The following is a 16298-nucleotide window of genomic DNA, read 5'->3' as shown; positions in this document are numbered from 1 at the left end:
CAAGACACATACATGTAATGGCATAATCAGTGTGTTGACAATGTAGACATTTAATGTGTGGTTGCTTCAGTGGCGCCATAAAGAAGGTGAATGCATCGCAATGAACGTTTGGTTGTATAAAAGAGAATCTTTTTTATTGAAAACCCACACGACATCACATGATGCATCACTACAGTTCAATGCAAAACACGGTCACAACACACTACCACTCCATCTGTGACACATGAAGACTCAAACTCATCGTGAACAAAGCAGTAATGTGTTTTCTTATGAGCTGTTATATACCTTAAATAATAAATACAGCATAGTATACAAGCATCAGCTCGTTCATGTATAATGCATCCTAATTGTAAATCGGTTTCTAAGTGTTCACCTAATTTTCCAAAGTCCCCTTCAATGTGTTACGTTATGAGTAATAGAAATTCGGGATACGTTCACGAGGCTTGTGTTTGCAAATTCGAGTGACAATTCAAATGTAAACTTCATATAATTCAGAAAGTATCATTGTATACTGATTTGATGATAGGTTTTCCCCTTTTTTCTGGCAATAAAACAGGTGTTAAGATGTTAAAACACCAAACTGAAACCTTTTACAAGGAATCATGTCTGCATTAATCACAATGCTTGTGGTCAGAATGCAAACAAAAAACAAACTCTGTTAATGTATGCATTGCCTTTGAAACTGATTGATCCACACCAGAGACAGCGTTATGTCTTTCTTTCTATCTCTGGTGTGGACCAATCAGTTTCAAAGACAATGCATATATTATCAGTGTGTTTTTTGTTTGCGTTCTGACCACAAGCATTGTGGTTAATGCAGACATGATTCCTTGTAAAAGGTTTCAGTTGGTGTTTTAACATCTTAACACCTGTTTTGTTGCCAGAAAAAAGGGGAAAACCTATCATCATAACTTGGTACTGGCAAAAAAGGTCCCATGATGTATACTGATTTGTTGAGATTGAGAAGGTATGAACGTTTACCAGGAGTGTTAATTATGCACACACACAAACACGTTTTTGTTATTTTCACTAATGATTGCTACAAATAAACTACATATATGTTGTGCTATTCATAATTAAAAATTTAGTAGAAAGAAGTTTGTTTTAATATGATTAAAATAAAACACGTTTTGTACAAACCTTAAAATGGAGGCATGGGAGTTTAAAAAGTAATCCCTTCCCCCCAAAAACCTTTTGTAATCTCGCCCTGAAATTAAAAGAAGCGTGGATTGTGTGAGGATATCATGTGAACCATAAGAATCTGGGCAAGACGTACGTGAACTCCTTGGAAAGCAAGGCTGGATTGGCAGGCTCATGTTACCCATGCGCCCAATCACTGCACACTTCAGCGGCTTTTACGTATTTACATGTAAAGGGGGGTAAACGGGCATGCCTAGAGCTCAAGTGGCCTTTCCACTGGCTGGTACCAGCAGTGTCAGAGAAAAGGCTTCTGTGGAGGTGGTTTATGCGAGATGCTACCGGGCAGCTTGCAATAGCCATTATTTAGTAACAGGAGGCAGGGAGCAATGCTCACAAGCAATGACCAGTGTCGAGAAGTTTCTGACGCCCGATGTATATTTGGAGTTGGCATGTTCACTCCGTGGTCGCTTGCATTATTGTCGGATCCTCTGGATTTTTTTCCCCCTCCACATTTGGAAACGTGCGCTGAGGGTATTTGGCTGCTATAAATTTCCACGTGATAAGCCACTTCATTGAACTATCATTTGTGGCCAGGTCGCTTCGTTAAAAGAGCTATATAGCTCAGTGGACCTTCCCTGGTAAAAAATAAAAATAGTAGTTACTAGCTACTACACAGCAAGCTGACACAGCATGGAGCGCCGATAATGCATTTGCCAGTAACCTCCGTTATTCAATAACATCTATTTGTGTCTCTTTACTCCTGTAAGTGACCCTTTCTTTTGCATTTGGCTTCAAAGTATAGCTATCCTGGCATAAGCACCGTGGGGCATCACCGGCACTTATTGGTAAATTGCAGCCACTGCTGTTGCTGTTGTCACTCATACACCATTTGTATTCAAGTGAAAAGCGCATTCCCTTCACACAAAGCCAGTTGATGATGCTGGTGGTGGCCGTGTCTCTAGGGCCCCGTGCCTCCAGGCCCCTTCACGCTGCCAAGTTTGCCCATGACAATGTGCGGTGGCGCCTGTGGGATGCACCCCGAGTTGTCGCAGACCCCAGGAGAGCCCACGGCCCCTGTGGAACCAAGCCGGCCGGCAGAGCCCGGCAACCCCCAATCCCCGTGAGACCCGTCCGTCCCAGGTCGACTCTCCCCAGTCGGACCAGGTGTACCTGCGAGTACAAAATATTACAAAAAAATATAATTAGCTGGACAGTAAAACTCTTCTTTTCCACCACCCCGTTACCTGTGACTTAAATTATCCACAGGCACTAATCAAGATCAAATCAAGATAAGACCTATAGATCTTCTTGGTTCTTTCAATAAAGTCACGTAGAAGGGAAATAATAAAATAATACAAATAAAACATAATAAAATACAATTCTCACGACGTTTCGGCCACAACGCAAGCAGCCGTCCTCAGATGAAGAACAGGTCTGTCGGAAAAACAGCGTCTGAATGTCTTTCCGACAGACCTGTTCTTCACCTGAGGACGGCTGCTTGCGTTGTGGCCGAAACGTCGTGAGAATTGTGTTTTATTATGCTGAATTTTTATTATTTTATTATTTCCCTTCTACGTGACTTTACCGAAAGAACCAAGAAGATGAATCCCTGCAGTCACGAAAGCTTTAAATCGAAAGACCTATAGAGTCTGTGAAAACTCTTGTTATCCGTGATGATCTGCAATTTGTCCCATCCTGCACAACTTTTCCACGGATAGGTGGATTCGTGCAGCAAATTCAGTGGAGTCAATTTGCAGATAGGATTTCAAATCGGGTGTTTGTCCCCTTTATTTTGTTTTGTCACATTAAGTGTCAACAACAACTAAATGTGATTGTTGCATGTGCGGTGGTCATTGGTGACCACCAGGTTGAGACAATAAACTTGCTACACTTGTGAATTCAGTATAATCATGATAAGCAGCCCAGATTTGAACCCACGGTGTCAGCAGTGCCAGCTATATATCTGACCCATGATCCACTGGACCACCTCAAAACTAAAACATTTGACGCCGTAATTAAATACACAATGTGAGCACATACCAGCAATACGATGTATATCCCAATGGAAGGATTTATGTCAAGGTATTTAGGAAGGAAGATCTTGTACCTTTTGGCCCTGGCACACCAATGTAGCCCAAGAGAGCCCTCCCTTGAGAGCCCTTGTCTCCTTTATCCCCAAGAAAACCTAAACAACAGCAAAACATAATTGACAAGCCGGGTCTGTGACGGACACTAAGCATCACACGCAACAGGAGCATCTCTCAATAACAAACCAAGTTTTGCCTTGAATTTTACTCCTTCCATTTGTGTAAATGCTTGGTGTGAGATACTCTACGCATTGGCAGGTAAGCATATTTCCACGAAACTAAACTATTTTAATTTTATCAGGTAAGGACCACTGAGCTATGTAGCTCGTTTTCAGAAGCGATCTAGCCAAAAATGATAGCTCAACGAAGTGGCTTATCATGTGGAAATCTTACAGAGCCAAATACTCTAAACGCATATTTATAGATGTGTAGGGAAAACTCGGAGGACCCAGATAAAAATCCACGCGACCACAGGGAGAACATGCAAACTCCACATATACAGGTGTCATCAGGGTCGGTATCGAACTCACAACCTCCTGTATACCAGGCGAGGTAGTTCACATCTTGCCACTGTGGTGCCACCCAATGATACAAATTATACATTAGTATCGTTGCAAATTAAATTGTATTTATGAAACAGTGTTTTGTTTTGGTGAGACCTAATTTTGAAGAGTTTATTGGAATTACAGTACTGTACTTTAGTACAACATTAAAAATCATACTTTGATAGTTACGTGAACCAATTCTGTAATTTACACTAAAGTAAATTTTTTTATTGTTATTATTTGAAGGTTGAGTCCTTTAGGTACCAAGTACAATCCACAGAACATTTAAAAAACGCAGTAACTGCTCAAAGCAGATGGAGAAAAAAATATTAAATATTTCAGAGGAATAGTCCAGTGCACCAGGCGAAGTGCATCTTCTTGAACATGTAAATACTGGCATTGATATTATTGTCACGACACAGCTAACATTACCTAGATCTTTCTTGCAAAACGGGCAGACAATCTCAATTCCCTGGTAAATGAGCGAAGTTACATTTAATTAAACAAATCACAGCATTGAAATTAACAATATATTTTGTGAGCTCCCCAGTGTGTCTTTGGCTTGTACGACACGTGGTTGTTTCAGCATGATATCTGATATTTTGCTCCGCATGCTGGAAACTTCTTCAGTTCGCTCGTGCAGAGAAGCGTCAGCCATCATGCTGAACAACACACGGTACAACCTGGAAACGAATCGCAGAGCTCGACTGAACAACCACAAAAACCTGCGCAGTCATCATGGACATATTGTTGCATGGACATAGACTAAATGAAGCAATGCAGTTATCCACTGACCTTTTGGTCCAGTTTCACCCATGACTCCGTAGGATCCTTCAAAGCCCTGAGGGCCACGCACCCCTCGCATACCAAACAGCCCAGTGGCCCCTGGAGGGCCTGGAGGGCCCGGGGGGCCTGGAGGGCCTGGGAGGTGAGTCGTGCCCCGACTCTGGCGCCGCATGCTGAGAGCAATCTGGTTCACCTGTTCTGAAAGTGCAACAACACAAACGCTTATTCTGCTGACATTGTCAAGGTCAATAGGTCATCACAACCACTGCCATTGATGCTACCATACCTCACCATGACTCCTTTTATTATGCTCGAGTCTTCAGCTCCTGCAAAGTCAACGGCTGACCCCCAAGGTGTGTTCTTACCTTGTCCCACCAACTTAAATACCCCCCCCCCCCCACCCCCAAAGAGGTCACCGACATCTGGGTGCTCACTCCAATGTCTGCAACCGCATGGTATGGGCAGGCCCTCATTCAGTAATGCATTGTTCCAGGGCTTTTACATATAATTGGGCTTGAGCAGAGCACATTGCTAGATGTGAAGAATAGAGGAGACTGCTGATGGAATGGCAGCTAAAGGAGAGAATATGCCAGGCAGATAATGGAGACATGAGATCAGATCATGTGCAAGAGTAAGATTGACCCTGAGGGATGGTGGCAGCATGGGAAGGCCTTCAGCCTGCAAGGCTCAAATTTATTTTGTGTAACTAGGTGAGAAGTCAAGAGACCAGGATAGGTGTCGCATTTGCAAGAGGACCCTGGGACATTAGTCTGCCAGTAGGTGGTGAAGATCGCTACGCCGAGCGCAAATTGAGTAAGTTGTGGGTAATTTTAGAATTTTAAAAATGTTGCCTGTGAATCTGGCACACAATGGTCTGCTCTTGCGAATAACGTCAGTGGATCATTAACATCCACTATGAAGCAGATGGCATGCGATGGTAGTATTGTTATTGCACACCGCAGTATTAATCGGTGGTAGAATTGTTATTGCACACTGCAGTATTAATCGGTGGTAGTATTGTTATTGCACACCACAGTATTAATGGAACCGTGAAGCTCTGCAACAAGCAGTGAACACAGCACTGCAGCTGGGCCGCGTCGCCGCAGCAGTGGATAGAAAATGGCTGTTGATGCCGATGTACGTTTGGTGTTGCACAGTTGTACAGTTGTCAATGTGGTGAATCATATACGAGATGACGTAACAATGCAAGGAGTATTTTTCAAAATTAAATCACCTGTTATCATGTCGGTGCACAGTTCACGGATGTGCAGTTCACTTGCCCGATTCCCCTGTTCAAATGGAAAAATATAAGATACATCGTTAGCTACTGTCTAAAATGATTTAAATATTTAGCAATGCTGTATCGTATTCCATGTACACATCATAGCCAGCACATTCTTCATAGTGACACATAATGAAACGTAATTTTCAATGTTTGTTTTACTGAGCAAAGTTTAATTCTGCAGGTCTATTAGTAGGGTTCTGTGTTGAGAGTCAAACTGATTTTATTCCTTTGTTAGGTGGGAGGAAACTAAATGGCCCAGAGTAAACTTGCAATAAGCAAGGGGGTAACTCTAGATATAACCCATCCCTCTGTGATCCACTAAGGTTGCCACCTGCCCTGGTTTTCCAAAGATCCTCATCTTTTGGAGAAAACTGTCCTGGGGAAAATGAAACATTTTCCCGGGACATTGAAGCTTCCTGGTGTTTGTCAGTTGCTTCTCTTCCAGTATTGTGAGATATGTGTCTTTCCTAACATTGTCCCTGATATTTTCTGTACCTCAGAGGTGGCAACCTTCTCACCCACCCTTCTTTAAAGCTTCTGGATTTCAGGCGTGGTCCATCACACCTGGTGAAGCGATTATTCATTTACTCCAGTTCATGACGCGTCGTTCACATTATCCACAGAGTTTAACATGTAGGCTTTCGCGACCAATTTCACCCCCCCCCCCCCCCCACTTTGCACAACAGCGCAGAAGTGTGGTAACCACATCTACGCCTCTAAATATGAAACGAAATAGGTGGACTTCTCCACAAATATAGCTGTCGCCTGATGAAGCTAGTTGTAATTACTGGTGAAACGTCGTACTCAGATTGTAAATGTTTTGGCTTGGTTCTCCAACACACCGGTGTGCTGTACTAGTGACGAATTGGCATGTTCTGTTTTCGTAACAACCCTTCCTAGTTGGCTGTGTCGGGTGGTGGTGGCTTTAACGACACATTTATATATTTACGTGGTCTAACCCCCCAAAAAAGCCCCATCTATTATGAATTACCCACAGAGTTCATCTCCAATGAAGGCAGAGAATGTCCCCCCCCAACCCCCATTTCCATGCCTTACCAGGGGGCCTGGGCGGCCGGCGATACCAGGGGCCCCCGACTCTCCCTCCTCCCCCACCACTCCCCTGGGCCCCGGCAGCCCGAGCTGCCCCACTCGCCCCCTGTGGCCCGCTCTGCCTGGGGCGCCCGCGTCCCCACGGGCACCGACCTACACGGGCAACGCAACCGCGGCGAGCGCGCATGCCGGGGTTCAAGGACGTACAGACGATTCAAGGGAGTACAATTCAGACGAGCTTTCCAGTGAAAATGTATGACATTTTAAATGAAGACCGTCCCTTTACTTTTGATTTATTCTACTTATTTTGTATTTACTACTTAACCTTTCTTATGTTGTTCGTTTGTGCACGGCTTGACTTTATCTTGCGCGCGGTTGCAATTTACTTCGCTCGGTCGGTGTTAGCCGCTGAGTGCTCTCTGCCCCCAGTACCGTTCCCGTTCCTTTGCAATGTACACTGATGCCTCCTTCATTGTGGGCGATATTGGCACGTAAAATAAGGATTGATTTATTGACTGAGATGAGCAGCACTGCGCTCAGCACTTACACATGTAACTCTAAGGTGACCTGTGGATAGCACTTCTAGATCGTATTTGACCTACTCTTCACGCTGGGCACACATCATTGAAGTGGTGGGACTACCCACACTTTACTCCACCACACGTGACTTGCACAGGCTGGGTTGTGGTGTACACATTTCTATTGCTTGGGTGGAGAGAGGAGGGGATTCAGGAAACTCGCGTCACTGTTTCAATTGTCACACCAGGAGAGCGGATCGAACCGACGACCTCCGGATTGCAAGTCAATTATGCTCCCCATTACACCACTGTGGCAGCATCATTGCTCTATGGCACTAAGTGGAATTCATTATGATTAATCCAGGAGGGAAGGATTATAGGCTAAGTATATTGTGGGAGACCATATATTATTGCGTCTCATATTGCATATGCATGAGAATTTTTTCTTCTTTAAATCTGCTTCCATGTCACTTAGCAGCAGTCAAGGCTGTGGTAAAATACTGAAAATCTCTTAATATACAGAGCGAGGCATATGTTACTTGCACCACATGGCTCTGATGTTATATAATAATAAATACATTTTGACTTAAAACTTTCGTGACTGCATTAATTTATATTCTTTGGTTCTTTCTGTAGTCACGTAGATAGAAAAAAACAACAATAAAAAAAAATATTAAAAAATATGGTTTCTATTTATGTGACTTTACCAAAAAAACCAAAGAATAATAATAAATACCACCAAAATCCAGGCTTTAAACATTGTTTCCACCTATAGTGGCGATCAATGTGAATTCGTGAAGACTGGTTGCAAACTATTTTGTTACGTTAATTTAAATGCACACACACACCTTCCATCAGTATGCAGCATAGATACTGTAACTGAATTTGAATCACTCCTGAGCCGCTCCTGTATTAACTTGGGTGCTCTCCGCACATAAGGTTCTCATTTAGATTGTTATTTTGTAATCACTTGTATACATTTCAATAAAAAAAATTACTGGTGAAAGTTGGAAACGTTAATGTAGATGTTTTTTTCTCTCCATGCAAATGTACATTTTATTCGTATGTTTTATGAGTGGGTGAGTTTGTTTTTTTTCCACGGGGAAATAACTGAAGCTATTATTCATTAAATTAAATGTGTATGTCGTGAGGACGTGCGACTGGACAGTGAAGCACAATGCAAGTCAGAAGCGCCACAACAGTCATTGAATTCCTGAGACCTAGAGAGGAAAGCTTCCGTGTAAACAAATGCATCTGTGTAATTTGTCATGCCAAGTCACAGCGCAACGTGACACCTGGCATTGTGGTCAAATTATTTTCACCGATTTAAATGCCCCCCTTTTTGCATGCATGAGACCCCGACAGCGTGGTGTTAAGTGGGTTCTGCTTGTGCAGTTAATTGGTTTCAAAAAAGGTCGCGTGGCAATTATACTCACTTCTCCTTTTGATCCCTTGCTTCCAGCAAAACCCTGTCAAAAGTATGGGTGGGAGAGAGGGGTGCAGTGGTTACACCGTTGTTATCCATCATAATCCAAATGTAGTTTATCCAATATATAACCAGGCGATTCTTTCCCTCCTCCATGGTTGCTACTACAGTTGCTATTTTTAAGCCATTTAATATTTTATAAGCAGGCCTAATTCATTGTGGACATCTGCATAATTTAGTACATTGACACAATCTGTTTGAGATTTTGAGATTTAGCAAATGTGACAATAGACATACTTAGTATATCGTAGGTATGTAATGATTATTCACCTCCCCTGTGATTTCATGAATCAAATGTTTTCTCTTGTTTGTGCCATCTCATTTGTATTTGTCTGTGCCGTTAATTCTATCCCAGTTGTCCCATTGGCCTAAAGATACAATTTATATACGATTTCTATACATTGTAAATAATGTAATTTTGCACACATTACTTGATAGATTTATAGCACAAATAAGAATCGATTTTATTCCATGAATCGCTACATACACAGTATGGAAAACATCTTCTGAATTACAAATCTATTTTTTTAAATGAAAGATTCGTATTTTTAATTGAATACTTTTGCCAGTTTTTTGTTCACAAGCACTCATTACAAGTCTTGGTTTCTTACACAGTTGTCAAGGTATATCGCTCCAGGTCAAGGATAAAAGACTGCATTAACAAACTGTCTTGTTTTAAGGAAAAATCATAAATAATGCAGCTTCGTGCATTAACAATCAAGACAATGTGAATCACCGGGAATTAAAAGAGGTAATTAAAATGCAATGCCAGCCTAAATGTGTCAACGATTTTGTCAATGTCAGTGTCTCCCTGCTTAGACAAGTGAGGAATGATGGCCGCAGTGAACCATACATCAGAGAGATACGAATCCTTTATGTTGAACCAGCAGTCCCCTTTCAAGAAAAGATCTGCGTCACGGAGGCAATGTAATATGGAAAAACCATTAATAATTAAAACGATAGCTATCCTAAAAACGTGAAACGGCGTCTGCTGCACGCAATGCGATACCGTGTCTCCTCTCTCTCCCGTGATGCCACCTTCGCCAACTGGGCCCTGGTGAGAAAAACAAGTACAGCACAGTTAATGTGACCTACCACAATGTGGAACGCTATTTGTTGAATTGAGCATCCTCTCAATCATTAAATCATCACGCACAGTCAGCGAAGGACCGTTGCGCCAAACGTGTGACCTCTTGCGACAGCATTCGCATGAACTTCTGTTGCTGCCATACACCGGCGTCTCGCGTAATTTGTGTGACCACAGGGGTGGGGCCATTCCTTTGAGCGTCGCGGTCCAATTCTGATGTCGACCGCCAACTGAAGTGCACAATTCCTCGCAGCAGGGAGGAATTGTGCTTTTTTTTTGCACCGTACGGAGCCAACCGTGCTAATCGAAGGTGCGGGTTAATGCTGGAGCTCTGGGGGCTTCATCCTCTCAGAGCCTTTGATTTTGAGGGGTCCTCAAAATATGTACCGTGTTATAATAAATAAATGATTAAAGATAAAAGTTATTTGGCGCTTAAACTAGAATTGAGGCAGTGCTCATCTTCTATTTACAGCCTTCAGCCAGTGGTGGACATCCCAGATTGCTATAGAAGGGGCCAAGTCTCTTCGTTGGACAACCACTGTTAAATTTCCCACAAAGTGGTACTCACTTTAACAACCCCAGAGGGTTGATGAGTTGAGTTAACAACCAACCAGGAATCAACTTGCTCGACCTCTGAGCCACATGGCCAGCTTTATAATGGTTGAAACGCAATCCTGTAGCAATGTGATACAAACCCCATGGGTAATTAAAGCCACGGTATCACTTCCAATTATGTGCCGAACCAAAAAAAAAGTCCCTTTTAACTTTTAGCTTTACAATTCGTCTATCACAAAAAAAACTCAGGGCAGAATTTATGTAGCTGAATGACAATGCAGTGTTTGGCAGCAGGCATGGGTGGTGGTGGAGTGGTAAATGGGGGGGGGGGGGGGCGCACACATATTACTGCCCTGGCCTGCCCCATCTAACGTAATCTGGCGCTGTCTGTAAGAGTCTGAGGCACTCACGGGCACTCCTCTGCGTCCACGCTTCCCGGCTGTGCCCTATTCACGCAGAAAAAAAACATTCACAGGAACAAATAAACGCCTGTTTCCTGAAAGCTGGCATTTGACTTAAAGCATATCAGTTGCAGTTGAAAGGTAACTTTGACACAACAGGTTTTTTTTCTTTATTCATGCTAATGTCAACAATACGTGTATTATTACATTTTACTTGGCCTATGCTACCTGCTGTCCTAGGTGATGTACAGTCAAATTCAACGACGCGCATACAACGTAGGTGCTTAGTCCATGTAGGTGCAAGGCACGATTTATAAGTCGCTGAAGTTTAAGTCCAAATCTTTTTACACCCTTATATTGTCAGTATGCAGATGGAACTTAACTGTATTGCAAACGTGAACAATTGTGGTATTTAACACCATTATGACACTGGGAATATATATTTTATTTTTTTCGCCACAAAATTGATATAAAATTACAAACTGCTGGTATGAGTAATTATCACAATATCATCCATTTTGAGGGGTAGATATGATGACAACACTTGTGTGCTCTCGGAGGATTTCTCCACAAATCTGCCTGTCGCCTGATGAAGCTAGTTGTAATTACTGACGAAACGTCGTACTCAGATTGTAAATGTTGTGGCTTTGCTCTATAACACAGCAGTGTGCTGTACTAGTGACGAATTGGCATGTTCTGTTTACGTGACAACCCTTACTAGTTGGCTGTGTCGGGTGGTAGCGGGTTTAACGACACATTTACGCGATCTAACCCAAAATATCTTTATTATGGATGATATTGGTCGTGAAAGCCTATGTGTTAAACTCACAATGGCAATGTTGTGACTTTTTTCTTCTTATTTCTACTTTTTATCGACGAGTATGAGATAGAAATGTTTGCACTGCATGACCATCGTGAGGAATATGAAAAGTGTTTTAGTTTCTGAAAATGTGAATATTCAGAGAATGTGCTTACCAGCATCTGGTGCCGCTGTGTGCTAATCTCATGACCCGAATTTACAAAAAAGGTAGGAAACACTCACGAGTTGTACATTTACAACATAACGCAGCACAGTGCCCCATACACGACTCGCTGGGGACCGAGGTATCGGCAGATACGTGAAAAGGTTGGATACGTGAACATACATAGAAAATGGCGGTTACATCACTGTTCACAAATAGCTTATCAAAAGAATCACAAGCCGGTTTAAGCACAGGAAATTGCTTTACTGCACTTTGGAGGTAGGCAAATGTATGCGAGATAAAGACGACGAGGGATGCGTGTGAAAAGGGTGGATTTGGCAACACCTATAGACCATGACAGTTACACTCTGCACAAATGCCACAATGGGTGTGGGAGGTTAATTGGTCAGGACAGATGTGTGACAGTCAGATATGTGGCATTGTACTGAGCTGTAATTCCACGTCAACTTGCCTTGGCAATGGCCAGTTGATAAAAACGTGATGAACATTACCGCTCACCGGTTATGAATCCCTTCATCACTATTCTATGCCTACTTCTTCTAACCCTACTTCTTTGCGAACGTTAATTTCACTCGTTGAGTTCCTCCACCCACGTTGAGGACTTGGTCTGCCAGAATGACTGTTCTTTCTCATCCCATACTTTGTGTTTCAACTGCCAAACTGGAGGTCAAACCACAACTCGTTCTGCTACTTCCCTCCTGCTGCTCGCCTTTGGAATTCCCATCCTCATCGTCTCTTTTCCAAGCTCCCATACATAGCCTTGCTCATTGCAAGCAACTTTTATCCAATGCAACCTTGATAGTGCTGTTGGTTGCTATCCCGTGGACACGTGTGGCTTTTGGGCCGGTGCTTTGTGTTTTAGCTGCGTTTTGTTTAAACTTCTGTGCTCAAACAAGGCACTTGGCGAGGAAGTGGGGTGGCAGTCTCGCGGCACCACTCTCCCCGTGGGCGCTGGGGGCATGTGCTCAGCTGGCAGCGCTGGACGCGTGTTTGATGAAGCGTTGGGGGGGGCGGCCGACGAGGCGTTGGGCTCTCACCCGGTGCCCCTTCTCTCCGGTGTGACCAGGGGCGCCCGGAAGCCCCCCAGCACCCACGTGACCCCTAGGCCCCTGCAACAAAGAGACTCGGGTTACAGCGTAATGACAAGGGGTGGGTGGGTGGGGGTGCCAGTTCCGCTGCCGGTTCGAAGCTAGCAAAAACATCCCGTGGATTGCAATTTGAACTTGGTGTTGCCACTTGCTTGTGATTTGTGTGAGTGGCAGATGACGTTCATAGTGGGCGGAGGCACTCACTGGCTTTCCTTGCTGTCCAGGGGTCCCGATCGGGCCCTCTCCGCCCAGTTTCCCCTGCGAAAGCACAACTTGTCTTATTGCTGAAGCGTAATCCGATGGAACATTAATTAGTACGTTCTTGCGCACACGTACGCATGTCTTGCATGCAAATGTTATATATGGATGTGTTATAAACACATGCTATGAATGTAACCAGATGTTTGCATTATACACAATTCTGTATTCATAATATGTTGCACCAATCCACTGAAATCCCATACATGTATATATGCATGGAACGTATATTGAGTGTTTGATATTTGGGGGAAAATATGGAATGCAAAATTACAAAAAATAATGTCTATTAAACTATTTTTGATGCATATTTATATTGTTTGCATATTTATACATTTTTTTAACAATGTATTACACAGTGTACATATGAAGTCATAGGTGCGTGTGGAAGTCCTGCCAATGATTGATATTTGATAGTTTTATCTTCATGAATTGATTTACGAAAATTAAGAAAAATACAATTATTAAAATTAATCTTGACATCCTAACACAATATACCGATTAAAACATCAATGTGTCGTCCTTAGCTGCTTCATCTTAACCTTGTAATCAGCCCAACTAGCATAAAAAAATGTCACAAGAAAACATCAGAATAATTTGGAGAAAAAAAAACTAAGCCTGTCTTTCCTCCCCCAAAAAATATCTAAACGTTGTTAGTGGAAAGTTTCACAAAATGCTTATTTCACTGACTCTGCTGTTAATAGTGATGCATGGAAACATGCACTGTGTCTCTTATAATCTCTTATTTAACATAGTGGCACATTCACTTTTACATTTTTTTACCCATAGGCATATAGTCGTGTCAAATTACAGATTGTCAGTGATTTTGTGAGCTTGTGAAATTCTAAAATTGTAAAATAAGGATTCATTTCCAAAAGCTCATATATTTACTTAATTTTATTTCTCAATTAAAAAAACAGGATGTAATTTAACTACGATGTGTTTCCCCCTGATCTGTTAAAGTTTGTATTGTTATGCTTATCTTGCCCATGCAAATATGACAGTAATCAACCCTGATATATTGAAACAGAGGTGTGTATAGCTTTTTGTCTCGTGATTGTACACTGAATGTCAGAGCTATTAGAAATTCATTGAAGGACATAAAATGGCACGAACTATGTTGGTCCACTAGAAAGACTGGCACCATACCATAAGGATATGGAATTTCAACCGTTGGCTTTTTGCTGTTAACAAAGATACTCCTTGGAACATAGAGATACTTTATTTTGTATTTCTTAATGTTTAACTAGTTTATTTGTTTAAATCAAAATTGTAGCTTTGCTTTTACTGCTGCGGTAATGTAACGCAGCTTAGAACACACAACACTGCGTGCTTGTGTGAGACCCAATGCTCTTTGGCCAAACAAATGGTATTTGTGCATCACCTTGCTCCTGAAATGAGCATAAAGATTTCAGTCTTTTGTGCACAGTCCTCTAGTCACTTACAGACCCAGATTAATTTCACAGAGTTGAAAACGAAAGCACAAGAAGCATTCCATTCATGGTTTCCTCAATCGTGTTTGCAAACCTGCACTGGTGGCAAAATCAACACTAATCAATGCCAGATAGCAGTCTCACAAAGGTGGATTTTTCCTGAGTATGGGGAATAAGTAATGGGTCATACTTATTTTATTTATCACCAAAAGTAAGGGTATTAAACAGAAATTCTAGAGTTTCCGCTGAAGAAGACAAAAAAAGAGATTTAATCCAAGTTTTCTGAAGGTTCTTTGTGTGAGAAGCCCTTGTCCATTTGACACATTAGCCTCCCAGGTCCAATGAGATTAGATCAGTATGGCTACTGCTTTGAAATGAAAATCCTGCAAATGAAGCCGTATGCAGCCACTATCCACACCAGGCAGGCTTTCCCATCCTTATGGGTGCTATTCAGAGATCAACTAACAATCCAAAGGCTATTCCGTGGGTATTTTCGTTGGGAATAGGAGATTTCATCTTTGGCTGCTCAGTCATTCAACATATGCTGCTCCTGCCACAGTCTGGTCAAGTCACCCTTGTTATTGTTGTGCATTTTGTTTTAATCAGAACTCACGATAGGGCCCCGCAAACCTTCAAAGCCCCTCTCGCCAGCATTGCCTTGGTCTCCCTGTGGGGCAATGAGAATTTGATCACTTGACGAAGATATCCGCGTAATGTGAGACACACTCACCAAATAACCTCAGACTAAAGTAAACAGCATAATACGTGATTAGTACATTTTCGGTAATTGAACAAAGTGAAAACATACAGTTATTCCTTTTGGACCATCTGGTCCTCTTGATCCCTCTGCTCCAGTACTTCCCTTGACGTAAAAAATTAGAATGCAGTCGCGTGTTAAATAATAATAATAAGAATGTAACATGCAAATAATTATGAATAATTGTTTTATTGATTTTAAGTGACGCACCCTTTCTCCGATCGAGCCTTTCATTCCCGGTGTCCCGGGTATGCCCTGCAGAGAAAGCAAGGCAAAGAGATGTTTATCCTTTTAAGTTTGCCAATCAATAGCACATGTGCAATCGGAACAACAACATAACGCACATTAAAGGGAGTACTTACTTTTAAACGAGTTAATACAAAACGATATATGAATGTTCGAAATGCATAATTGTACAAAAAATACGTACTTTTCTTAACATGTCTTAAAATGGGAACTTTTTAATGCATGCTCAGTCGTGGAGCAAACTTCACTTTGCATGCATATGAGCACAGGAGTAGTTATTCTCCCCAAGGAATCGTGCAACTTGTTCTCCAAGCTTCGTTCAAGCCATAAAAACAACGGTCAAATTATCCTTGCTGGTAAAACTCACGGGAAAACCTTCCAAGCCTCGGTGACCCAGAAAGCCTGGCTTAGCAGCTTCACCCTGGAATATCACACGCACAGTTCAGCCAAGGCGGTAAGGTGGTGCAGTGGCAACACCTGTGCCTCACAGAAACAAGGACCTGGGTCCGATTCCTGACTCGTGTGCCGTTATGTGCAGAGTATGTATGTTCTCCCCTTGTTCTCCATGGGTTTCCTCCAGGTTATCTGGTTTC

General features: G+C 42.3%; 1 protein-coding gene across 1 annotated transcript in view; it reads right to left on the bottom strand.

Annotated features, from left to right (window-relative positions):
• Positions 1–857: 857 nt before the first annotated feature.
• The window catches only part of LOC144935837 (uncharacterized), a 56522-nt gene continuing 41081 nt past the window's right edge, over positions 858–16298 (bottom strand). The window contains exons 20-33 of the mRNA XM_078862634.1: positions 16073–16126; positions 15670–15714; positions 15511–15564; positions 15316–15369; positions 13216–13269; positions 12961–13032; positions 10950–10985; positions 9907–9951; positions 8848–8880; positions 6900–7046; positions 5793–5847; positions 4568–4756; positions 3248–3325; positions 858–2310 (exon numbers count right to left, since the gene is read on the bottom strand). Of these exons, the coding sequence (XP_078718760.1) occupies positions 2099–2310; positions 3248–3325; positions 4568–4756; positions 5793–5847; positions 6900–7046; positions 8848–8880; positions 9907–9951; positions 10950–10985; positions 12961–13032; positions 13216–13269; positions 15316–15369; positions 15511–15564; positions 15670–15714; positions 16073–16126 (1128 nt within the window). The 3' untranslated portion in view covers positions 858–2098. The remainder of the gene's footprint in view (positions 2311–3247; positions 3326–4567; positions 4757–5792; positions 5848–6899; positions 7047–8847; positions 8881–9906; positions 9952–10949; positions 10986–12960; positions 13033–13215; positions 13270–15315; positions 15370–15510; positions 15565–15669; positions 15715–16072; positions 16127–16298) is intronic.

This window comes from Lampetra fluviatilis, chromosome 14 (genome assembly GCF_964198595.1).
Source record: "Lampetra fluviatilis chromosome 14, kcLamFluv1.1, whole genome shotgun sequence".
NCBI lineage: Eukaryota > Metazoa > Chordata > Hyperoartia > Petromyzontiformes > Petromyzontidae > Lampetra > Lampetra fluviatilis.
Note: the sequence above shows the minus strand (reverse complement) of the source record. Positions and strands in the feature narration are given on the sequence as shown.